This window comes from Megachile rotundata, chromosome 12, assembly GCF_050947335.1.
Source record: "Megachile rotundata isolate GNS110a chromosome 12, iyMegRotu1, whole genome shotgun sequence".
Classification (NCBI taxonomy): Eukaryota; Metazoa; Arthropoda; class Insecta; order Hymenoptera; family Megachilidae; genus Megachile; species Megachile rotundata.
The window spans coordinates 5,252,634-5,279,973 of NC_134994.1; the positions used below are offsets into that span (position 1 = coordinate 5,252,634).

The 27,340-nt window shown below is 33.0% G+C and overlaps 3 protein-coding genes across 3 annotated transcripts; 1 reads left to right on the forward strand and 2 right to left on the reverse strand.

Annotated features, from left to right (window-relative positions):
* Window positions 1–572: 572 nt before the first annotated feature.
* On the reverse strand, window positions 573–4,675 carry LOC100881521 (chymotrypsin-2-like). The gene is made up of 4 exons (XM_076538214.1): window positions 4,591–4,675; window positions 3,421–3,571; window positions 3,103–3,262; window positions 573–832 (listed from the first exon to the last, which is right to left on the reverse strand). Exons 1-4 carry the CDS (start codon window positions 4,673–4,675, stop codon window positions 575–577), a joined length of 654 nt encoding a protein of 217 aa, XP_076394329.1. The 3' UTR covers window positions 573–574.
* Window positions 4,676–9,121: 4,446 nt separating this feature from the next.
* Window positions 9,122–13,783, forward strand: LOC100881299 (uncharacterized). The gene is made up of 8 exons (XM_003699519.2): window positions 9,122–9,368; window positions 9,602–9,881; window positions 10,298–10,499; window positions 10,827–11,008; window positions 11,950–12,145; window positions 12,238–12,450; window positions 12,932–13,168; window positions 13,337–13,783. The coding sequence occupies exons 1-8, from the start codon at window positions 9,166–9,168 to the stop codon at window positions 13,510–13,512; spliced, it is 1,689 nt and encodes a 562-aa protein (XP_003699567.2). The 5' UTR covers window positions 9,122–9,165; the 3' UTR covers window positions 13,513–13,783.
* Window positions 13,784–15,319: 1,536 nt separating this feature from the next.
* Window positions 15,320–19,459, reverse strand: LOC100881186 (chymotrypsin-2-like). The gene is made up of 5 exons (XM_012284578.2): window positions 19,355–19,459; window positions 18,814–18,964; window positions 17,947–18,196; window positions 17,251–17,388; window positions 15,320–15,720 (listed from the first exon to the last, which is right to left on the reverse strand). The coding sequence occupies exons 1-5, from the start codon at window positions 19,398–19,400 to the stop codon at window positions 15,475–15,477; spliced, it is 831 nt and encodes a 276-aa protein (XP_012139968.1). The 5' UTR covers window positions 19,401–19,459; the 3' UTR covers window positions 15,320–15,474.
* Window positions 19,460–27,340: the final 7,881 nt, after the last annotated feature.

A 27,340-nucleotide genomic window follows, 5' to 3' on the forward strand; every position in this document is an offset into this window, starting at 1 on the left:
GTATTTGCGGCCTGCATAAAAAATTTTATTTTGAAAATGACCTGCCATCCGAAAAAAGTTGCCGACCCCTGCTCTACATGAACACGGATTTGAGAATTTCATTCAGAACTGTAACATATAAAGAAAATAACTGATGCTCTAATAGAAAAATGATGAATGATCTATGAATAATGTCGAATCCCTTCCGTACTTACTTTCTTGCCTGATCGAATATTATATTATTTGTTCTTCAACTAAACTTTGGGAGTGGTAAAACGTTTAGTAAGTTACCTCCGCAATGTGTCATTTTCGATCTCCAAGATAATTTGATATCTACACTTATGGAGTGTTCCTGATAAGATCTGATTACAAAATTTTTTCCTATTGTGTTCTGAGTATTCTTTGATCATCTTTAAAATTATATTTCGTTTGCATTATCATTCAACTAAGAAAGTAAATTATACCTTCCATTACAATGTCGAATTAATATAGATAAACATGTTTTAATTGTCCAACGTACATAAATGGATCATCATAATAAGGGTATATTACGATTATAAGTTTAGCTGAAAATTTTATTTCATTTTCCGCAAAATTAATACGATAGCGAATACGAATATGACAAAAGCGTCAACATTGTGAGTGATAACAAAATCCATATGTTTACATGATTTATGGGGTTTGATCCGTTAATCTCAATGGTCGTAATCGGTCCCGATATCGACTGTATCCAAGGTACGAACGGCGACACCATAGTGTAGACGTCAATCGAACCGGGTGTACATCGCAGTTGCATATAAGCAGCAATGCCAATTTGTACGTTGTTGTAAATCAAGGGAGAACCACTATCACCCTGAAATAAATAAAAGTATTACAAATTGTCATAAATTAGCCGATCAAGTTGTGTTATACTGACATATAATGCTTAATAAAGCAAATAAAGCGAGGGATGGTTAATCATTTTACGAAATATTGTATGTTGTGGGCACGGCGATGGGCATCTTCTATAGAGGAACATAATCGATTAACCAAGAGATAGAAGTATCTTCTGATTTTATACAGTATCAATAATGTATTATATTATTTACACAAAATATTTAGTGATGCGGTTAAATTGGAAATAAAGTACTATGCTATATACAGCGTTTCCATAGTGATATTAAACGTATTAACGTTTTCAATACAGTAGTGTGAATGGACACGTATAAGGTAGAGAGAACTCATAATTTTTGGAGATACGAATAGGTAATTTCCAATTTTAAATTTTGGATTTGTAATTTTACATCGTTTACATAATAGTGGTTCTAAACTCTTCCTTTTGTTTATTACTTTTTCCATTACATTAATTACGTTACGATGTGCCAAACGACGACCCTCATGACATTAACCCCTTAGCTTACAATGACGCCTCAGAGGCGTCGTAAGTCTATCGGGCCAAACATGAATAAGACACCTCAGAGTCGTCGTAAGTATACCGGGAGAAACATAAACAATAAATCTGTTTCTTGTTTAATAATCAACTAATCGTAATTATTTACCAAACATCTCTCAAAGTTAATTGTACCGCGCACGTGTATATACAAATCATAGGAAGTTTGGGATTTGTATAGTTTCGAACGCTGAACTAAGCTATGTATGTATGTCCCTGCGCGCGACCGAACTTGGTGTCGCTTTCGGTCCGCACAGTTGGAAATTAAATCGTAAGGCAAAGGGTTAAATTTGTTAACTAATAAAATAGTACTGAATCACGTGATTGTATTTCACGAACTGAATTTTATTTCATATCCTTTGGGGTATGAAACGGGTTCACGCGTGGCATATTTACAGGAAACTCGAAAATAATATTTCTGCAAAATTGTAGCGTGCGCTGTTCCTGAAGAGATAAAGAAATTTTCACATCCAACGATATCTAACAGCATTAGTTGTGATAAAAAGAACGTTGTAAATGTACCGAGTATCTACTACAATGTAGAAATAAAAGCTTGAATTCACACGTGCTTTTGAAACAAGTGAAAGTTGTTTCATGTTTGTGAAAATAGAACAATCGGAAAATTATATTTGTAAAATACCTTACAGAAACCACTATTCTTATGTCTCCTCACATGGACAAATTTCTGGCGTTGGAGTAGACAGCAAAGTATGACAATTTGTAAATTTGAAGATTTCCAAATTTTCCAACATCGAGGCTTCAGAATGTTACATTTTGAAGTCTTACAAATATGAAAATTTCGAAATTTGAGAATCAATATTTTCAAGTATTAATAAATTTCTGAACTGAAAAATTGGAAGGTTCGAATATTTCCAACTTCAGTACATTCTAATTTAGAAATGTCTATACTTGAAAATTGTTTAACTACCGAATTCAGAATTTTGAAAATTCTAGCATTTTTGACTGTGAACATTTTTAAATTTCTATATTTATGCACTTGAAAATTTTGAAGGTTGACCGCGGCTTTCTCAAACCTTTACGCTAAAGACGATATAAGTTATAAGTTTAGTAGTGTTTAAGCCTTTACTTTCCACTGCAAACAGATCTCCCACAGAAAATACTTATAATAATACATTGTTAAATGTTTTGTCACTTACAAAGCAAAGAGCTCGATATCCGTTCATTTCCGCACATATGTATATGTATATCTTGTTGTCGGAAACTTCCCTCTCAAACGACTTTCATACTCTGATAGCGACATGATGTTTGCGGCTGTCACTTGCAATTTAACAGGTAGTGTCGATGCCATCTGTTGAAGAAAAAAGAATGATTTCTTTTTTAATTCCGTTTCCATAAGATGTTTCAATCGTTTATTATTTTGTTAATATTAATTAACAACCGAAGATTTCTTCTCTGTGAAAAGGAAGAAGTCCTGTGTTTTTCACATTAAAGTTAGCGTAGAAATTATAATTCTGGGATGTTTCTGGGGTTTTGGGGTGATTTTAGGGGAAGGATTCTATGGAAAAATGTATCTCGCACCGTTTGGTCTCTGAATTTGCATACGTGAATCAGTCAGTCAGCGGAAAGGAGGTTGTGTAGTATTCTGATATTGATTTTCCCAATAATGAAAAATGTTTGATGCAGTATGATTTTGTCTCTGCAAGTCAATTATGTCATTTCTAATAATCATTTACGTCCACCTCTCCCCAGCCAACTGGATAACCAAAATCTCCAGCAGGAATATAAGAATTAGATGGTAGCATAATTGGTTGAATTGTAGGGGAAAATTTAATTTCTTGGGTCACACGTATTAAACCGATGTCATTAACTTTTCTTGGTTCATTGTAAGTTGTAGGTCAAATAAATTCTTCTGCAAAATACGTAACACCACTTTTGTTCATGTAATTTGTTCCAGCAACGATAGTGTAGACTTTTGGATTTTTGCTGTAAAGTAATGCAGCACGATTAGATAGATTATCTTAACATTAATCTTTTTCTGATAAATTACTTACTTATAAATACATTGTGCAACTGTAAGTATATGACGGTTGTTAATGATGGTGCCACCACATAGCAGACTATTAGAGTACATTATTCTCACCATAGAGGGTACTAGGGCATCTGAAGCATTAGAGGCTCCAATAATTCGTTCATCCAGAGAACCTACATAAAAAAATGATGTACGTCAAATAAATTGATTAATTGCATTTTAATTACATTCCAAAAATCAACACACTTTATCACTAATATTGTACAGTATTAATCTTCAATCAACAATTGGTGAGTTTTTCGTTATTAAGACAATTCGAGTGATAAATATTTAATAAACTCACCGTAGACTACAGAAATTAAACATTAAAGAAGGGCCAGCGAACGCATTATGGTAGAAACTGAAAATTAATAATCAAATTGATTAGCATCTGAAACTAAGCGCGATTAATGTCAGCATCACTTATGTGAAGTTTCATGAGTAATTCCAGATCGTTCCTTTCATATACGTACGTACCTATTTGCACGAGTATTGAAGAATGTATATGAAACAACATGGACATGATACAAACAAGAGGAAGTTTAAATATTAATAACATTTCATGTTAGTTCAAGACTGATTTATCTTCTAATAACACTTTTTCTTTTAAATGTGTTTTATTTCTATGTGTTCGAGATTGTACGTTTCCTCCCTGTACACTTGAATGTAAATAATGAGATACATTGATATTTCACTGTGTTCGAATATTAATTGTTAATTTTAAATAATATTTTAAATTTTAATATGCGCTTGTAACTACTTATAGGTCGAAATCAGGCAATGAGGTATTGCTCTACGTGAACACGGATTTAAGAATTTCTTTTGAAGCTGTGACATATAAAGAAGTGATTAGAGTAAGATCAAAAGTAACGTAAAAGATAATAACTGATGCTCTAGTAGAAAAATGATGAATGATCGATGAATAATGTCGAATCCTTTCCGTACTTACTTTCTTGCCTGATCGAACATCACATTTACGTATTTTCAGCAAAATTTCGGGACTGGCAAAGCAGTCAACGTATGATACCTGTTACGTGTTCTGTTATTATCTGCGAGGTAAATTGATATCAAAGATTAAGCGGAAATATTGGTTAATTTGATTATTTTTATCAATATGTGTTCCAGATATATTACTTTCATTTTAGCCATGTACTCTTTATCTTTTGGCAAAGTTCTAAAGTGTAATCCTGTGATATTTGCCGTGGCGACGAATATGGCACGACCCCATAGCCCGCCATGCCGCCGAGGGTGGGCATCACCGAGGGGTTTTAGTGGGTACGAATCCCACACTACCCCCGCTCCTCCCCCGGGAGGTGGGGGCGTCTTTCGAAGATTACCCCTCGTTAAAAAAAAAAAAAAGACCTGTGATATTTTGAGAATTTGGAAGTTCATTGATTTTTTATGTTTGCAGTTTCAAATTTAGAATCTCCGAGTTTTCAGAATACTGATGCATGAAAACCTTGAAACTTTAAAATTTGGAAACTATGGAATTTTAAGATTTAAAGACTTTAGAATTTTTAAAGTAGCGGAATTTTTTAATTTTGGAATGTTGGAAGATGAGAATTTTGAAACAGTGGTTTGGGACGTTTGCACTTTAAAATTTTTAAACATTGGGTCTTTTGAGACTATAAAATTGTTTTATTTTAATTATACATCTATTTTAACTACTTCAAACTGTAAAAGCTTCGAAGCTTTGTTTCTGTAAATATTATCTCGCGAGTATATCAAAGCGACGAATGTTGAATTAGTAGTCGTATATCAATGTAATCAACGTGTTGCACATAGTTCGTCATAAACGTCTGAGTACTCACCATTCGTGAGTTGTACATTGTTATTGCGAATTATTCATAATAAGATAAACAGATAATAAAGTGTGAAAAAAACAGGTACTACATAAACTGTGAATAAGACTCCGTATAAACAATGACGCTATAAACATGATATTATGCAGAATACAGCAAAATTAACGAAAATAATATTAAACACATAAAATAGTGAATGTAAATTCCATAAGTTGTTCTTAAGTAACGCGTTAAAATGGTTGCAGTATTTTTAGCAAATTATGTAATACATTTGTAACAACCCTGAGACCTAAGTTCAGTTTATTACAAGCGCTAAAAGGTAAAGAGCGGTTTTTACCCCTAAACGACTCGATTTTAAGAATAAAGATTGTGGGATTCGTGTGGTGTGCGGTTAAGGAGTGAAATTCACAGGTCAAAATCTTTCAACAATTAGATTTATTCAACAAACGATAAGAAATGAAACTAACAAACAACAATAACAACAAAATAAAGAAATATATATAAAAATTATAAATGATTGATTAGTATAAAGAACTAAATAGATCTTGAATAATGATAATAATAGAAATAATAGAAATTGATAAATTAAACAATATGTAATAGATAATTATGAATTTAATGATATGAGACTCGCTGGTCAGTACTTTATATTGGACCGTATCTAATTTAACTTCATATTTGTAATATTAACTAAATTTGATATTCCTTATATATATTCGATTTTCGTGTTTGAAGTTATCGCAGTGACAAGACTTTACTTGATTAACACGCTTGTGATTTATAATGAATCCTACCTAAGTGTGATTCGGTTTCTAACTTAATATAAATGAAATTTTACAAAATTAGTAATGTTAGCGCTTTTATAGTCTACCGCCGCGAGGAATTCGACCTAAGTGAGATTCTCTAAACGTATTAGGATACGTTTTCGCAAAATTAGACAGATTTATCTACTATCTAACACGGTGTAGTCGACTACGGAAATGTACGCTAGAGACAGAACAATATTCCTTTACTAATTCAACTTCCAAAATTTATCTAAAGTTAATAAACTTCCTCGGAACAATTACTCTTGTTTAATTTGACTCGACAACTAATTGTCCATAGCCCTTTTTGTCAGAGCGCACACTGACACCCAAAACCAGATCGCTTAATTGGGGAGCCTGTTGTTCACCAGCTGCTAAAACAACCCAGCGATCAAGTAACCGAATGGCAAATACCCGCTTGACCAGTCAAGTATTAAGAATCTTTTTGGCTCTTTGACAGCGAAAATTGTTCCGGTTAATACTAATCAAAGAGACTTCTATCGCTTCGACTTCGAAAATTGTTCTGCTTTTAGACGGGTTTCGCTCGCCCTTTTATACTCGCAGGTTCGCCGAATTCCTGGAATTTTTGTGACGTCAGAATATCTAAATTTTCATATAATTTCGTTATTATACATTAATTATAAAATTGAACGGTTAAATTATATTTTAAATGGTGCTCTTTAATTTCTGGCTAACAATTTGATATTAAAATAGTAGTATAACGGTGTTTTAGCGAAAAATACATTTTCTGTCCTTTTCTATCAGAGGCGAGTTTATTTCGATTTACAGCTTTCTAGTTTAAGGAAATAATTTTGGTTCCGGCCATGAGTAGTTTAGCACTGGTTGATTTTACGTATATAAATTGATTTAGTTAATTAATTAATTTAATGTCCAAAAATGCCGAAAATAGAAATAGTATCGCTATCCTTTTCTAGGATTAGCGCTGATCTCAAGGATTTCGGGCGAGTATCGCGGCACGTAGGCACATCATAGCGTAACGGAAATTTCTCGTACAAACTATTTATTAGAAAATAAAATAAAATAATACATAATCTTGTTTTAATGATTCAAACTTAATGTTCAATTATTTTCGCGGAAAATATTACCTACTCTAAATCAAAATTATAAGATAACTAATATAAATGATAATATATATATATATGTGTACTGATTACCGACTGTCGAATTTGATAGATATGGTAATAGATACCTAATGTACTGTCGATAATTGGCAACTACGGTCGATAATTGACTATTCTAATCGATGGATAGAAGATTGTCGCGATGATGCCAGTAGAAAGAAAAAAAAGGTTTCCCCAGGGACGTTACACATTTTTAGTATTCTTATCTAATGTATCTTCAAATATTTCTTTGAACGTATCATGTGATTAAAAACATTATTAGCACCTTCGAATATTCCTCACAATTTTGATTTAATACCATATAAATCCGTAACGACAAATTTGTAAATATTTATTTTTGGTTTCCAGAATTGGTTGTTTTGATAACATGCGACTTTTTATCAAGAGAACGATTGTACTTGTTAATTTATATGCTATTTTTATCAACTAATTTTCCAGCGTTTGTTCATGTATTTCTACGATTTACATTCAATTTAAAATTAAACAACATCAAAATGTTTAATCAATGGCACAAATACAACTGATCAATTTGTAAATAAACTGTTTTCAGTTTTACCAGTAATAAAATTCTTCTCTTCCTGTTCTTACGTAACGAAAGGTTTGCACGGTTCTTAATTTTCAAAGTAAACTCCCCTTTGTCAACTTGTTGCCGCTCATGGTATATTATCTTATAGTATATATTTATAACATGGTTTCCAAATTAATTTCAATATCACCGAGAATGAAGACAAAGTAGATTAGTCTTATCAATGAAATTATGCAGAGTGATCTCCCGGAAAGAAGGGTTGTTCATCTTATATAAAGGCAAAATTATGCGTACATATTTGTGCTAATCCAAACATCACCATGAACTGCAACCAAGACGCACTTTTATCTTCTCTGCTCATTCTTGCTGGTATAAGTCTTCATATTTTTTAAACAATTCGTTTTCACTAAATTATGTGATGATCATTCTATTAAAATTTATAAACATCTTTTGTATTGTGGAAAGTTGTTGTTCTTTAAAATTATTATTTTTGGTGTCCACTGTAATTGTACAAAGTTTAAATCGGTGTCACTTACTGAAAAGCACTGAATCAACTAAAATAGTATCATATGTGTTCGTTCTTCAGTTATAGTTAAATGTGGATCATGTGAGCAAACTCCAGTCGTTGGATATGTTCCTGGAGTTAGTGGCATGTCTACTGTAAATGTGAAAAATTGTGAGATACCTGAAACCTTGACGGATGTACCTCTATCAAATGCCCTCGAGTGTAATCGTCCCTGTCATGTTGGGCAGAAACCAAAAACTTGTTATTACAAATTCGTGCTCGAACGTTATCCCGTCAGCGGGCAGTAAGTATCATGTACATGAAAAACGTTCAATTTAAAAGTACTATAATTTATACATAAGCGTAGTACCTTTATGACCGCTTCTAAAGACAGTCATTCCAAATACGAATACATAAATGCAAATGAAATTTGTATATAGAATGTTCAATAGAATCAACATATGTAATTAACAAGTATGAAATTCCATTACAAGAAGAAGCACAAATTTTTATACGTACAACAGTATATCTTTGTTAGATGAACAGATTATTCGCAACAATTTCAATAAGAACGTATTGGGTTACAGTACAGAAAGTCCTAATTTGTCATTTGTTTCAAATTTTTTTATAAAATGTTCTCCAAACCCATACAGTAACCGTTTTGCATAAAATGTCAAAAATTTTCAAAACGTACAGAAGAAACGTTTGGTACGAAATATAAGTACCTTCTGTATAAATGTACAAGCAAACAACACATACACATACGTAAATTATATGGTCTTGTAAAGCCTTATTTTATTAAATGTTTTATTACTAATTTGTTTGTATTACCGGTTATACAAACATTTTGCTTTTCATTTTTTTTTAGAGCATGCAATTTCTGTACCCCTAATGTCACAAATACATTGTGTCCCAATTGTCAATGCATAACTAGCGACGGAGTGGAGCGTATGGCTTTAGTTGTGAACCGAATGCTACCAGGACCGAGTATACAAGTTTGTCTAAATGATCGTGTGGTGGTCGACGTTTTGAACAAAATTCCAGAAGATGGAGTGACGATTCATTGGCATGGGGTGTATCAGAATGGATCTCAATATTATGATGGTGTACCTGCATTAACCCAATGCCCTATTACGTCTGGCACAACTTTTAGGTAATGTTACGTCGTTATTAAGTAAATAAAGAAGTAATTGCTTGCGTTTATAAATATAATTGAATATAGATATAAATACAAATATCTATTTGTGCTGTAAACACATATTTAGTTAGACATTGAAAGGTATTCTATTCATCAAATTTTGCGTAGTTTGTGTTTTCAATGCACAATGAATGAACAATGATAAATCTGAATCGTGTATGTGGAATGAAAAATTGTATCTCTTTCAGATATCAGTTTCCCGCGAAGAATGCTGGCACCCACTTCTGGCATGCTCATACGGGATTAAACAAGATGGACGGCGTTTTCGGTAGCCTTGTTATAAGAGATCCAATAGAACAAGATCCTTATTCGAATCAATATGATTTTGATTTAGCAAATCACGTGATAGTCATTAGTGACTGGTTTCACGAAGAATCGTCAGAAAGATTCCCAGGCCGCAATAATATAAGTGGTGTAACTGGTCAAACTCCTGATACGTTTCTGATCAATGGAAAAGGAAAATACTTGGTAAATGCGTTTGATATCAAGTACCATTTGCACGTGATCATTTGGCAATTCAATATATTGTTGATACTATTGATCCATCATCAGACGCGCATTGTGCTGAATGACGTTTGTTTGACAATCTATGATACATAAAATAAACACAGAATAATACCATGATGTGTGGTGTCACATATACGTGATTTTCAAAATTAACTTAAATAAACGATTTTTGAGTACGTTGTGATGGTATTGGGATGAAAACAATTAAATACGACAATGGAAAAGAATTTTGCCATGGTAACATTTTGCTAGAAAGGGAGGAGATGCAAAGTGAACCTTTTATGTGCAATAATTAAGTGCAATAATAGAACAGATTGTCTAGGAAAATATTAAATAAATTGATATCGGTTGTAATTAACATTTCATTTATGTTATAGACCGTCAATAATGACACAGGGAAGGGAGCTTTCGAAGTAATAACTGTAGAAGCCAATAAACGTTATCGTTTCCGTTTGGTCAATGCGTTTTGTGCCAACTGTGCTGGCCAATTGATGATTGAAGGCCACAACTTGACCGCTATCGCGACGGATGGACAATATATTGAACCCGTCGCTGTGGATGCTATTGTCTCATTAGCAGGTAAATTGGCAATTAATAAGTGATATTGTAGTAAAAAGAATACTGTGCACCGAGGCACAAAAATCATAAGTAGTATTAGTTTATTTATTTACTGTAACATATATTAATTATTAGTTATACTGAATCCATTTATTGAACTACGGAAACAAAATGTTACACGTCATATCAAACGTTCTTATCAAAGCTTTGATTAGCAGCATAAGAGAGGTAGAACTCTCTTAGGGAAGCTAACAATAGTAATAACTTACAATGTGCTTTTCATCATTTTATAATCTATTCTCATGTACCAAAACTTTATCCAATAAAGATTGTGTGTATTCTTTTTAGGCGAACGATATGATTTTATCATAAATACTAATCAAGAGCCTGGTACTTATTGGATACAACTTCGTGGATTAACTGAATGTACAACACCAAATATTCATCAGTTAGCCTTATTGCAGTATGTAAATGCATCTACAGAACCAAAAACTCCACAGCCTTCTTACGGTGAAATCCCTTCGAATGTAGTATGTTTTTCTTTATTTTTATTGTCGTTTATGTACATATACGGGGTGTCCCACTTGTAGTGAACCATGCAAATATCGATAGTTATTTTTCATAAATATTCGTTATTAAAAAATACGTTTCAAAAAACAGTAATGCAAGCTTGTGTTAGCATTTCTTTTAATTTGATCGAGGTAGAGAATAAAATAAGTGATTAATATCTCGTAATAGAATTAGAAGTCGAGACACATGATCTCGACATACATAGTTGACAGTATTCATATATGTACGTAATGCTGTGATAGCCAAGTCAAATGTATTGCCGATAAAAGGCACTTTTCATATTATGTCAAGAAATATGAAAGATAATTCCATTTTTATTAATGGTGTCATATTTTAAATAAGCATTTTTTTCAGATCATTTTCTAGCACCGCGTCAACAATTATTTAATAACACGTTTGATATTCATATCTTATTACATTTGTGCAGAAAAAATTAACTTCTAGCAATATAAGTCGAACGTCTACATTATTTTCACTACAAGTAAAAATACAAAAAGATAATCGAAGCTTAAGCGGTTTTAAGTAATTTCACATAAAGTTTTCTTCATAAATTTTGATTTTCATATCGTTTCAAGACATAAATTAGACAAAAAATTCGTCTTAAAATCATTGTCGTTTCATCACGAAATTAATTTACATGACAACTTAAGTGGGACACACTGTATGTATCCGTTCACGTTACACAACCTGCATACAAACAATATTTTTTGTATCGTTTTAACACTCGTGAAATAATGACATTAGCACGAATATGTGTTTAAATGCTCGTCATATTGTAATTTAAAAATATTCTGAACAATGAACATTAATGAAAACGTTTTTCTATAATTGATAAAGCAAATTATTTATCTCGAAACTATGCTATCGACCAAAAATTTAAACAAGTTTGTTACAACAATAGATTTTAAATCCAGTGGACATTCCCTGCAACAAAACGAATTCGCATGTGATATGTATAAGCAACTTAACGCATGCCTCGGATATTGAATCTGACGTTGGGCAAGGCGAAGCAGATTTAAAGTTTTACATGCCTATTGACTTTCGTGCGCCCTCACCCGACACCTTTTATCAGCCTAACACGTACGAAGATTTTTTGAGTAAGATTCTCCCTCAAATTTTTAAATTATGTATGCTATTGTGGAAATTGGTTGTATTCCTTTATTATTTTTATTTTTAAACATTTGTACAGTTCCAACGCCAGATATCATTGTTTTGGGAATTATGGACAACATTCAATTTGTTTTCCCACCATCACCACCACTGTCACAGTATGAAGATCTACCTCCGAATCAGTTTTGCGATTCTGAAAATTTGCCAGATGATTGCAGCGGCAATTGTAGTTGCACGCACGTGTTGAAAATACCGTTGGACGCTGTAGTGGAAGTGATATTAATTGACGTATGTGAGTAGTCAAATAAAATGCAGTGTACTGCAATAATATGCAATTAATCATTCCTCTTACGATAAATTTTTAAATTTTCGAAATTCTAAACTTTTAAATATCTAAATTTCAGAATTTCTATATTTTAGATTTTTAGATTATCAAATTTATAAACTTTTGCACCAACTGACAATTCTTAACTTTAAAAAGTTCCACAAGTTTGAATTATCACGTCACCAAATTTATAAATTCTCAAATTCTTAAATCTTCCAAATCCCCTAATGAGTAAAGATAAAATGTTCATATTACAAAATTAAAAATTCCTACATTTCTAGAAAATTTAAATTCGTTTAAAATTTAAATTTAAACGTGCTAATTCATCCTTTAAATTTCTAAATTTCTAAATTCCTCAATTTAAAAATTTTCTAATACACAAAAATCTAAATTTCGTTTAAAAATAAAATCTAATTGTGTTTAACTTCTGATGTATTAATTATTGCAGCCGGTATACCAGAGCTGTTTCATCCTTTCCATTTGCATGGTTATGCATTTCGTGTCCTAAGTATGGGCCAACCATTAGGTCCTCCCACAAATGAAAGTTTAATAAGTCTAGATTACGTGAAGGAGCTGGATAGTGAGACTAATTTAAACAGAAATTTTGATAATCCTCCAGGAAAAGATACAATTGTTCTTCCAAATAACGGATACGCGGTAATCAGATTCCGTGCGAATAACCCAGGTACGTATACTTCTGATTCAGAACTACTGCCATGAAAATTAATAACCATAAACGTTCCATCTCGAATAATTCGAACTCGCTTTAATTTTGTTTGCTATATTGTGCAAAGATTACAAAGCACGTTACATATGCTACAAATAAATTAATTCGTATTTATTTATGATCAAGGGTTTTGGTTGTTCCACTGCCATTTTATTTTTCATCAAGATGCCGGCATGGAGCTCGTTTTTCAAGTTGGGCACCAAAGTGATGTACCACCGGTGCCAAAGAATTTTCCACGATGTGGCAATTTTATGCCGAATATTAAACGTGTAAATCAAAATTGTGACGCAAAATACAATTGAAACGAATAAAATAAAAAGGGAAGAAAGGAGAGGGAAGAAGAGAATGTATTAATAATAGATGCTGGAAAGGGTTTTGATCCCTGGTAATTTCTTTATGATTGCATTCGCACGTTCGTGGAATTTTACACCGTATTTTATAAAATGTATTCCATATTGTGCGAAAAAATATTCTCTTTAAAGAGAAATAAATATTGATGTTATATGTTGAGATAATTCCGTTTTTATCCTTGTGTTATATTTGTATTTTTTTAACCCGGAACAAACATGCAAACTGATCTCTTGTATACTTTGAAATTGCACCCTTCAGAACTATGAAGACTAACTACGAAGTAAAATTAATTAACAATCATTACGATCCATAGAAATACCAATCAGTATTTAAAACTTCCTATAACGTTAATTCAGTATGTTAAAATCTGTTTAATTTTAACTGATGAACTCTATTAAACTTTTAATACAGTTTTTGGATTTCAGAACGGTGAAACTATATCACCGCTCAATTTCATTTCTTCGCGCGTTTACTTGGCGGTGGATTGAATTAATTTAAATATTTCAGTACTTATATTTATTCAGTTTTATTTGTAATCATTCATATTCATTTAAATTTATTCAATTACATTTGTTCGTATTTACACGTTACACGAAATGTAAATATGTTCTGGATGGTGATGCATTACATACAGGGTGTCTCACAACTAGTGTAGGTTCCTGAACTGGGGGCAGCTGACGTGATTTTGAATAAGATTTCCCTTTGTAAAAATGGGGTTTGAAGCTTCGTTTTTGAATTATTAACGAAAGACACCAATGAACGAGGTAGTGATGGGTTTGAGCATGAGGGACTGTGGTCGTGAACAAGAGTGTTAGTTCCGTGATACATGAACGTTATGTTTTAAATATCTTGATTCCTAAATTTTCAAGTTTTTACATATTTTAAGCTTTAAAACTACACATCTTTCAATTTTTAATTTTTGGATTTCTAAATTGCCAAATGTACAAATCCTGCAACACGGACCAATCAGAGCGCGAGGATTGCGCATGCGCAGACGCGAGAGCGACAGCTTCGAACCTAGCGGCTGAGCGCGCGTAATCCTTGCGCTCTGATAAGTCCGTGTTTTTCCTTAATAATTCAAAAACCAAGCTTCAAACCTCATTTCTACGAAGGGAAATCTTGTTCAGAATGACATCTTCTACCACCCCTTTCAGGGAGTAACACTAGTTACGAGACACCCTGTAGATATACTGTACGCATAAACGGAAATAATATTAGTTTAAATGTTTAAATTCACAACATATGACAGTTGTTATAAAAACTGATTAACGGATAGGTAAATAAATTGCACAGTTACAAAGTATTTCGCTTTAAAAATAATATATACATTATAATGTACAATTTAAAATTAAAAGATGTATAAAAACCTTACGCTAGTAACGAGCACTTTCAATTGTACAAATATTAAATGTCCTGCAGCTTAACAATCTAGATAATTAAATATGACCGACTATATTATATGATGTCAACAAGTGAGAAGACATATAATCCAAGCTAACAATTTTATAATCTTATAAATCGTGAAAATAATTAAGTAAGTATCGAACCAATGACTTTTAAGGCTTGTAGAAAATTACCACTAAATTTTAATTAAACTTTATCTTCGTTTTCTACACTTTATATTATTCCTTCAAACATTATTGCTGCTAACATAATTCATTCGTATTAAAATTAATATGGCTTTGATCAATGTACTGTTAGATACGTTTCGTAGGTCTTTATCACAGTTGATCAGGCACTATCATTAAACTATTAATATAAATTATATCTTTTATTAAAATAGTATACATATATACCTAAGTATGCACTTTTCAGCAAATGTTAATTATCCATGTTACATAATTAGAATATTTCGAAAAGAGCTGATATTTATCAGTCGATCAGAGGATATTACTTTCAAGGAACTAATATATCTATAGCAAATTTGAATATGACACAAGCGTTAATATTGTGAGTGACAATACAATCCATATATTGATGTGAATATGATTCGTAGCGTTTATCTGAACGCACTCAGTCGATTCTAACATTACTTGTATCCATTTCGTGTACGGGTACACTCTAGTGTAGACGTCGGGAGATCCGGTAGCACAGGGTCGACCATAAGAAACAACTCCAATTTGGACACCATTGAGAACCAAAGGACCACCAGAATCACCCTGAAGCAGATATTGCGAATTATAAATATGCCACATTTTATTATTCTGATATACAGGGTGGCTCATCACATTTTGCCATCTAGATTTGCGTCATTATTATTACTCATAGCAAACAATGTTCCAGATGAAGTTGCATAGTTTTGAGGGGGACATATGCTGGTGCTATATATTTTTTGTAGGTGGATGTGTAAAGGACATATGAAGATTATTAATGTTTTTTTAAATGGAATCATATATTTTTTATTGCATCAGTTGATACTCCTTCATATTCTTTACAAAAAAGTATTAACCTATTTATGCGAAAAAAATCATTAGTTTAGGAGGTATTTTAAATTTAACTTGTTAGGAAATCGTGACTTTCTGGTCAATAATGTGAATTGCCCTAACTGAACAGCAAATGTTTTTCTACATGCTTTGAGAGGTCACGTGTCACCAAACGAATTGTGAGCTTTTGTTTTTTTTGTTACGCAGTAACAATTAAATTTAGTTTCTGTTACGTCTCTAATACGGTGAATACGACGATACGGTGAATTATCACTTCATGATGAAGTATTCTAAAGAAGAAAAAATAGACATGTTATCAGTTTATTTTGAAGCTGGGAAAAGTGCTACACATGCATAAAGATTATACACTACGGAATGTTAGTAAGTCATTAATTTCTCGATTCAGAAAGTTCTGATGCAAATGGTCGCCACATTGAACCCTTTCCGTAAATAGACATTAGAATTAAAATATCTCCTAAACTAATGATTTTTTCACTTAAATAGATTAATACTTTTTTGTAAAGAATATGATGGAGTATGAGTTGATGCAATAAAAAATATGATTCCATTTAAAAAAACATTAATGACCTTCATATGTCCTTTACACGTCCACCTACAAAAGAAGTATACCACCAGCATATGCCCCTCTCAAAACCATTCAGCTTCATCTGAAACATTGTTTACTATGAGTAATAATAATGACGCGAATTTAGATGGCAAAATGTGGTAAGCCTCCCTGTATAAAATTGTAATAATACATATAAAACGAGGATTGAATAATCATTAATCCATTAAATATTGTATGATGCAGACACGATAGTGGGCACCCTTAAGTTGGTAAATATAAAAAATACAAAATTAGAAAAACCACAAGTTTAACAATTGAAAAAGTAGAAGGTTATAAATGGTTACAGTTTGAAAGTGGAAAGCGTTAACAATAAATTTTGTAGATAATGAAAATAGACGCTTAAAATGAAAATTGTTTGCTTATTGTAAAGAAGTGAAAATTTGCGACTTGTGTTTCCGAGTGTGTTAAATTAATGTACGTTAATAAATTTTTAAAAATGTGAGAAACTTAATTTAATGGGGAAACTGTAACAATCTATAAATACTTTCCAATGTAAAGAAGACGTCTTAAGAAAATAGCACAAACTTGTAAAACATTTACGTTTTTTAAACGCAAATTATAGCGTCAGGAAATATAAAGTTAAACCTGATCGTTACACATAATTTCAGTACTACATAATTAAAAATGAGGTTACTTACAAAGCAAACACCTATGGTTTTGTTCGTGTGCGTACATATACTATTTTTCGACAACTCCCAATAATATCGGTCACACAACGATTGAGATATCACCACCACGGAAAGTTCTTGCAATGTAACAGGACTTGATCCCGTTTTCTGTTGGAAAAAAGAAAGTTTGTCAATTACTAAAAGATTTAATTAGAAATTTAATTTTTTACAATTCTATTAGATGACTTGCTATACTATGATACACCTAAAAGAAATGATTCATTAAATGCAATTTAAAGGATGACGTAAGTGGTTTTGTGGTTCTGACTCATCTCAGAAGGTAAGATAATGATTAAGTATTAATTTAAAAACAAGAAACATGCTAAAAGATTTCTTTGATAAGCTTTGTTTTCATATATTTGCATTATAGCACGGCAAATAGGTAGCAGTTTGATTTTGTTTTAAACAATAAATAGGAATGAAAGATATATTATAATACTATATATTACAACAGCATCGAAAAGTACATTTATAATTTTGCAGCCATGATTTTCTTTTCTTAGGATATGGAGTCGGAGTAACAAGGAATAAGGAATTCTGGAAACAGAATTTTTCTGTTTTTCCTGCCATTTTTCTACGCTGTATTTTCTTGTGATAAGAAACATTACACATGAATTGTACTAATCACATTTTAGCTATGAAAGGAAGATTTTTAAAATGACTTACGTTCAACCTTCCCCATCCACTTATAACAGCAGTTTCTCCCTCAGGGACGTAATACGTGGATGGAAGTATAACTGGTTGAATACTACTGTTGAATATGATATGTTTAGTCAGGCGTATTAAACCGATGTCATTAACAATTTTTATTTCGTCATAATTGATAGGCCAAAGTAACGCTTCTGCCAAATATGTTTCACCGCCTTTGTTTAAGTAAATAGTTCCAACAACTACCTTAAAGAGTTTTGGATCTAGACTGTAAAGTAATACAATACGATTAGACCAATTACATGTAATTATTATACATTAATATGGGCAGGATGTGAGTAATGATTCATGTGATGTATCATTTTTGGTATAACTATAATTACGATGTGGACTTTCGTTATATTGCCATTGGAGAGTCTCTAAGAGGAAACAGTGATACTCAAAATGTGTTTTGAATTATTTAATTTACAAAATTATAGATGTCTTGATTTTTGGATAATCAATTTCTCAGTTGGCCTAATTTCCGAAACACAGATTTGCACATTTCTAAATTGCTAAATGTTTGAGTTTTTCAATCCACAGCGGTTGCAGATTCAAAAACAACAAATTTCGAAACTCCCTAATTTGAATGTTCTTTACAAATTTTGTAATTTCTAAAACCTTAAAATTCCATATGAATTTGTAAATTCTCAAATTTCCATATTTCGTAATTTTTGAAGTCACAAAATATCAAATTTTGAAACTGGCTAAACTCTCAATCTCTTAAAACCACTATTTCCAATTTTTCAAATGTTAAAAAAAAAAGACACGTTCCAGAATTTTGAAAATCTCGGAAACCTACATAATCGACGATATTTAACGAACACCACTTTCTATAATACTTACCGATAAATGCAGTGCGCGGCTGTAAGTATGTGACGACTATTAATAATGGAGCCACCACACGTGAGAATATTTCGGTATTTTACTGCTACCTGATAGACAAATCTGCCTTCCTGAGCAGCATCGCCCCCAACGATTCGTGCATCTAGAGAACCTATGAAATAACATATATTAAATAAATAAAATAACTGTATCTCCACTGTATCTCAAAGATGAAAATACTTTACTAATACTATAGCATTAATCTTCAAGTAGTAGCTTTTAAGTTCTTTACTATTTAACACGTTGATACTGAAGCAATTGAAAATTGTATTAGGTAGTATTTTCATTGTTAACAAATCTTATATAGTATTTTCACAATATTATTGATAGTTTCAAAAAATTAATACGAGTATCTTCAATTAGGTAAGTGAACAAATTCTTAATAATATAGATGCTAGATCTGTACAGAAATTCACTTGTCACCCATATATGAGTAACAGTCAAATATATGAGTGGCAGTCAAAGAGTTAAACAGTTCGAAGTATGCGTTTAACGAACTCACCGTTGACAACAGAAACTGCGTATAACAGAAGAATCAGCAATCGCATGATGATGGAAACTGAAAGTTACTTATGTTTTCGCTCTTCTACATTCGCGTATATCGGTGATTAATCGACGAACGTGTAAACTAAGACGCGATCAATCTTAACGTCACTTATCTCAGGTGTCACACACAAATCCGTATCTACTAATGCATGTATCTACTAATATAAATATTAAACAATACAAATAAAAGAAGAGGGATGTTATATAAAGTGAAACGTTCAATATTATCAATATTTGTTTACGACGTTTTATCTTTTGATAATACCCATTGTTCACTTCAATGTATAGGTATGTCACTTCCACGAATTTGTGTTTATAAGCATTCCAAATTTTACGCTTGAAAATGTTAAGCGATAAATTCATAGTTTCACTATGGTCGAATATTGATTATTGAATTTCATTTATTACTTGTCAGACAGGCTTGAAATTCTGCTCAGGAAATGTCACTCATAAAGAAATGATATAATGTGAAGATTAATTTGAAAGTGAAAAAGTTTGAATAAAAAGAAGAGGAACGTATGGTCCATAATTGCCGTAGAATCTCATTCGCACTTTCCTTATCGTCTGATCTAACATTACGTTTGCATTTTCGTAGCAGAAGCTCAAGTTCAATCAAGCGATCGACCAATGCCAGTTTTGACCTGAAATCGATGTCTTCGATAAGATGGATTACTGTTTATCATTGATAACTCTTCTTGGAAAACATTTGAGCTGTGGAACAAAGTTCAAGACATTACTGTCGGCAGCAGTTTGAAAATAATCCCAAAATTATGAATCTTTTTTGTATCAATCCAGACATTGATCACCTTCAGTTTAATCACTTAAGTCATAGATTATGTCATAAGATAAGATAAAAATAAAAAAAATATGACGTTGTAACAATATCGATCTTTCGCTATCGGACGATGTAGAAGTTTGCAATGCGAATTTGTTGATTGACAATCACTAGCCTTAGTATAAATATCACTCTCGCGGCAGCAAACACGGCAGAATCCTACTGATCTCTTTTGGGAGAGAACGTGGAATCTGTCCAGCGAATTTCCTGACTTTCCTGTGCGATCTTTCAACGAATTTTCCTATAATGGGGCACAACCAGAAGGCAGATTCTTACGACTTCACCTCCGGTGTCCAAGACTCCTCCAACAGCCAGAAAACTATATCTGATCATCAGATCTCTCCAGTTCAATTGTCCACGCCTCAATCTGTGAAATTATTATTCTCGTTCAACGCTAAACAACCTGTTGAACGTTGCAGTTTTTCAAAGTGTAGCGCACGATTCGATCCTTTCTACGATTACGGAAAAATCAACGAGTTTACCTCAACGATTACTATTTTTAAAGATAACGAAAACATTAGCGACAAGGATGCTTTAAGAGAATTTCACCTTCTGCTGGAAGGGCGGGCATTGGATTGGTGGAGAGGCGTACAAAAAACCATTTCAACGTGGCAAGAGGCGATCGAGCTACTAAGATCTGAGTTCGCTCCACGACTACCAGCTTATGAGGTCTACATGGAGCTGTTTGGAACAACCCAGAGTGACGACACATCCATTGATGAATTCGTCGATAGAAAACTGGCCTTGTTTGCAGAACTAACTGAACCATTCTCTGAAAGGATCCAATTGGATATGATTTACGGACTCCTACGCTTATCGTTGCGAACAAAAATCGTGCGAGAGTCTGTCTCCAGTTTTCAAGATCTGATCGAGCGGGCCCGAGAAGTTGAAGGTTTGGAGAAAGAAACAAGGAATGGTATAGAGATACCGCTACATTCTTGTGGGCGCGGAGTAGACGGATTTGTAAGGAGCAAATGTTCAGATTGCACGAAGAATGTTAACGAGAGTTCAAATCAAGCTCAACTGTGTCCGGTTAAGTCAACGACGATGGTGAGTACTCGTTCCACCGTACAACCACCTATCGTTGACAAGCAAAGTGAGACAATTAATACCGGCGAAAAATGCTCATTCGTAAGCCAAAAATTGTTTGAATTGCTGAAGAAGGAAGATGTAAGATTCGAGCATCAACAGATGTGCATTGAGTTACCCGACGGTCGTTTACGAGTGTGGAATGTTCTGGTTCTAACAGAATTAGAAATTCACATTCAAAATAGCATGATAAAATCAAACCTTATAGTATTACCAGAGAGTGATCGTGATAAGAGCATTTTGAAATTAGACTTCATTGACGACGCTGAAACACATTTCGAATTTACTGAAAAGATTAGTGAAATTAGTGAAACAACTTCAAATTTTTCGGATGAGGAATCGATGACGGATTGGGAGGAGCTAGAAGAGTTAGCTAAATCGCCACCACAATTATTGAGCCCACTAGGAGAACTTTAGAAACGTATTACGAAAATATCCCAGATGGAATTATTTACCGAGAAATCTGCAGAAAAAGGCTTTGAATTGTTTGAAAGTGCTTACGACCATCAGCCGTTGAAATGGCTCATGACTGAAGTTTCCAAGCGGACGATTGGTTCGACCTCTTCTACTGTAACCATACTATCAAAAAATTCAGTATATCCCAATGTCGTTGCTCACTTGTCCAGGTTACAAAACAGAAACTAAGAATAAAAAAGAAAGGTCAAACGTGGCTGAATTTGCAATGGACATTGCCTATCGAGAACCAGTAGTAACCTGGGAGGAACAAGTGTTTATAAGTTATGGAGGAACCCTCATGGCAGATCTGGTTAACGAAGGTTGTAGGGCTTCGCGCCACAAATCCAATGTGCGTTGTAATTGTGATAAGAGGTTATGATTGAGGGTATTGATCAGATTGTGAGGGTATGATGGTTCTTGGACCTTTATGCTTGACGATCAGACCAACGAAGGTTGTAAGGTTTCACATATACAAAATGTATTCTCGTACCTTGATGACGATGGTCGTCGAGTGATAGATGGCTATCGCACGAATATTTGAGATGAAGGCTCGTCGAGTGAATTGGTACTCACGAGAGATCCTTAGTAAGACTGAACCAGTTGCCAAACGTAACACCTGAGAGCATGAAAGGGCAAGGTTGAGCCGTATAGATGTAACTTTAGAGGAACAATCAGAGTCAGTATGTGGTAAAAACACCGATTGATGACAATGGATGAAAAATTGTCACAAGTGTCAACACATGTTCGAACGTGATTCTGGAGAGCAGGGAGCCTCCTACGAAAACGAGTCCCTACTGCACGAATTCCTATTGGACTGAAAATGATAAGAAGCAAGAAAATGATAAGAAGAAAATGATAAATATAAACTCTGCTATAGTCGGATATTAGTTCCTCAATTTTACTGATAAGTAAAATTGTACTTATGATAATAAGTACTTGAAGATCAAAATTAGTTTCGTATGAACACAAGCTAGAAAATTCCACTCCAAAAATCTGATTTATGATTAGATTAAGGCGAAGATTCAATTGAAGGTTATCTAACGCTTGAATGAAAAGAATATACCGATAATCACCGTAAAAGTCTGGTCGTTATATTTCCGCCTGACCTTCAGATTTGTGAATATATATTTTTTACAATATTTCGTTTGAACAAGCTGTAACATCCCGCGGAACCGTTTTTTTTTTGTACAAAACCACACACTAGATCTATTATCGACAGTAGTTGCCAATTACCGACAGCACATCACGTATCTATTACCAATTCTATTAGATTCGACAGTCGGTAACCAATATATATATGTATATATATATTCATTTATAATAATTATCTTATGGTTTTTGATTTAGAGTAGGTAATATTTACTGTAAAAGTAATTGAATATTAAGTTAGAATAATTAAAACAAGATTATGTATCATTTTATTTTAATTCTAATAAATGGGTTGTTTTAGCAGCTGGTGAATAACAGGCTCCTCAATTAAGCGATCTGGTTTTGGGTGTCAGTGTGCGCTCTGACAAAAAGGGCCATGGACAATTAGTTGTCGAGTCAAATTATAAAAGAGTAATTGTTCCGAGGAAATTCATTAAGTTTAGACAAATTTTAGAAGTTGAATTAATAAAAGAATATTGCTCTGTCTCGAGCGTATTTTAGTATAGTCGACTACACCGCGTTAGATTTTGCGAAAACGTATTTAGGTACACTTAGAGAATCACACTTAGGTCGGATTCCTCGCTGCGGTAGACTATAAAGCGCTAATATTAATTAATTTCGTCAAAGAACATTTATATAAATCACAACCATACGAATCAAGATAAATTTTGTCATAGCGATAGCCTCAAATACGAGAATCAAATATATACAGGGTGTTACCTGTAACGCTATTCACGATTTTTCTCCCACTTGCAGCCACTTTACGAAAAAAAGTTTAGAACAATATTTGCAGGGTATGAAGTGCACAATAGATATTAGTAAGGCAAATTTTGAAAACAGTTTGTTCTCTTGGCAAAGTCAAGGTCACCTTGGGTTTTTTAAATAGGAACATACATTTTTTTTTATTTTTATATCATTAGAGGACATCGAGACGAATTCAAAACATATATTACATGATATTTTTAGTAAAATATTACTCGATTTACAGGAGTGGAAATGTGAAGTACTTAGCTTTTGACTTTGGTAATGTAACCATTATTTGATTCCGAAAATATTACTGAATGTAAATACGCAACTAGAATGTAAAAAAATACACTTTATTTAATTATATGTTCAAAATGTATGCCGCCCAATCAAAGACGGTTGTTCTGGCTATCACACACGTGTTGTGTGAGCGGCCGTTAAAGTGTTAATAAAAATATCAACCGTTAACGACCCCTCACACAACATATGTGTGATGCTACCGCCGAAGGTTATTGTCCAGTGCCACGCCTTTCTGTGTGATAATTTATGAAAGTAAACAAGTGTACATATTGCTATTGGCTTCGTATTTCATTGTCACGTCTTTGATTTTAGGTAATTATTGCCTATTCTTAATTTTACATTTTACACTACAGTGGTGTACCATGTAAATTATAGAGCAAATGTCGGCGCTCTACGAAATATTAAATTTGTTGTTAAATTGTTATCGTTTTTTGTTTTATGTTAACTTTTTCGTGAATTTAATAAAGTCCTTTTAAATTAATTCTTCAAAAATACTGCCGGCCCCTGGCGACGTTTGACTGCGTAGACGTGCGGTCGTTAAAGTGTTAACATACGAGGTGTGACACAAAAGTAACGAGACTAGGTCTGTAACTTGAAAAAACAATGTAATTAGCAGCAATTATTTTTGTGGCATCATCCCACATACCTCCTCTATCCATGTTGCCAATTTCGATTGAATCGGTCATACCATTTGGAAATATTGCGTTATTTAGTGAACACGTGCAACTGCATTCTACCGGAAAAATGTCTAACGTAAAAACCGAACAGCGAATAAACATCAAGTTTCTTGTAAAATTTGTTGAAATCTGTTGTAACATGTTATGAGACATGTATTTTTACCTATGACTCACAAAGTAAGCGCCAGTCGATGCAATGGAAGTCTTCAGGATCCCCAAAATCCAAAAAAGAACGCATGTCAAAATCAAAATTCGACAATAATGGAATTGTAATGATTGAGTGGTTTCCCAGTGGTCAGACTGTTAACTAACACTATTACATTGAAATACTAAAAAGACTTCGTGAAAAAATTAAAAAAAAAAAGCCACAGTTGTGAAGCGATGGATGGCTGTTGCTCCGGGACAAAGCACCCGCTCACACGGCACTATCTGTCAAGCAGTTTCTGACCAGCAAAATTATTATTGTGATAGGGAATCCTCCTTATTCGCCTGATTTGGCTTCATGCGACTTTTTTTTATTTCCTAAAGTTAAATTTTGCTTAAAGGGAACCCATTTCACCTCAGTTGAAGAGGTTCAGGCAAAAACGGAGAATCGTCCGAAAGGACTTCCAAAAACCTCGTTCCAGAATTGTTACCAGCAATAGCAGCGCCGAATGCATAAGTGTGTGAATGCTGAAGGGGACTACTTTGAAGGTGATAATGTCACGGAGAACTGATTCTGCAGGTACAATGATTTATTGGACTAGTCTCGTTACTTTTGTGTCACACCTCGTATTACTCGATTTACATAAGTAGAAATATGAAGTAAAAGACCGGAATATTACGTGATGGGGGCGGCATACATTTTGAACATATAATTAAATAAAGTGTATTTTTTTACATTCTAGTTGCGTATTTACATTCAGTAATATTTTCAAAATTTGCTTTACTAATATCTATTGTGCACTTTATACCTTGCAAATATTGTTTTAAACATTTTTTCGTAGGGTGATTGCAAGTGGGAGAAAAATCGTGAGTAGCGTTACAGGTAACACACTGTATACATATAAAGAATACCAAATTTAGTTAATATTATAAAAGCAGAGTTAGCTTTATCAAAGATCAGACTTAGGTACAATTCGATATAAAGTATTAACTAGCGAGTTACATTTTGTTAAATTCACAATTATCTATTACGTGCTGTTTAACTTGTCAACTTCTATTATTTCTATTATTATCAATATATCAAGATCTATTTAGTTTCTTTATTCTAATTAATCATTTATAATCTATATACTTTTCTTTATCTTGTTGTTATTATTATTTGTTAGTTTTATTTTCTTATCGTTTTATTGAATAAACCCAATTGTTGAAAGATATTGACCTGTGGATTTCACTCCTTAACACGTTGAGTGCCACGTCAGTCATCGGTGACTGACACTGAACTTTCCGTTCAGGCCGCGTCAGTCACCGGTGACTGACAGTGTAAAATATGACATAAACTAAAAAATTTACATTGTTTTAAGTTGTTACCTAAAATTTATTTAAAGTCCACTTAATTTTTATTTAATACGGGATTCTATTAATAATGGATTTTATTAAAACATGGTAAGCATAAAAAGCATTGCTGTACCACGATACCAGCGCGCTTCTAGGCAGCGTGCGTGGCCTGACTGGGATTTCCTTAAAAAAGCGCGTGGCACTCAACGTGTTAACCGCACACCACACGAATCCCACATTCTTTAGATTAGTTATTTGCGAAAACGAGTCGTTTAGTGGGTAAAAGCCACTCTTTACCTTCCTAGCGCTTGTAATTATCTGAACCTGGGTTCCAGAGTCGTTACAAAGCAATCAAATATTATCGATATTATCATCAAGATTAATTAATAGCTTCTGATTACTTATACAGATTTGGCGGAACAAGCTACCGAGATTTTTTGTAATTACAAGCTTGAAAACAGTTCTAAATTAATTTTCTGAAATCTTTTTCGTTGTATTTGGCCCATTTTGTTGATTCCAGTATTCTCTTATCTTTGTTGTTCTAATTTCAATATCTTAGTTATCTCTTTTCTTTAAACGGGGATTTTTAATTATATATGCAAGTTAAACATTTTCAAACCTTTAAACTTTCTGATGTTTCGCATTTCTGAACTTTCGAATTTCTAAATTTTTAATTATTAAGGCTCTATATTTTCATATGCATACGTTTTTGAATATATTTCCAGATTTCTAAATTCCCAGACGAAATTTCAATTTCTAGCAACCAACTTTTTGAGACTCCTCAATTTATGGGCATTCGGGCTTTCAAATCTTCGAACTTTTAAATTAAAGAATACTGAAATTTCTAAATAAAATTAAGATTCTTAACGGCAGACAAAATTCAGGAAAAGTACATTGAAGGAGAAACGTATTTTGTTGCATACATTTGTCGCTCTAGTGCTAATCCTGTGTGCTAATCCTCTGTGCTAAACTAACACTATTAACTTATATTCAGTAACTTCAAGCACTTTCTTTCGTAATTGGTGAAGTTAAGAAAATATTTTTCTACATATGATGTAAATAGTTCTTCTTCAGTATTCTCAAAAATGGTGTCGTTGGTAGATTGTGTTATTGGATCAAGTATTGCTATTTTATTGCTACTACAAACTTCACTAGTACTTACTAGCAGCAATATCTATCTTTCTTCCACATATCATGATTTAATTTTGATTTA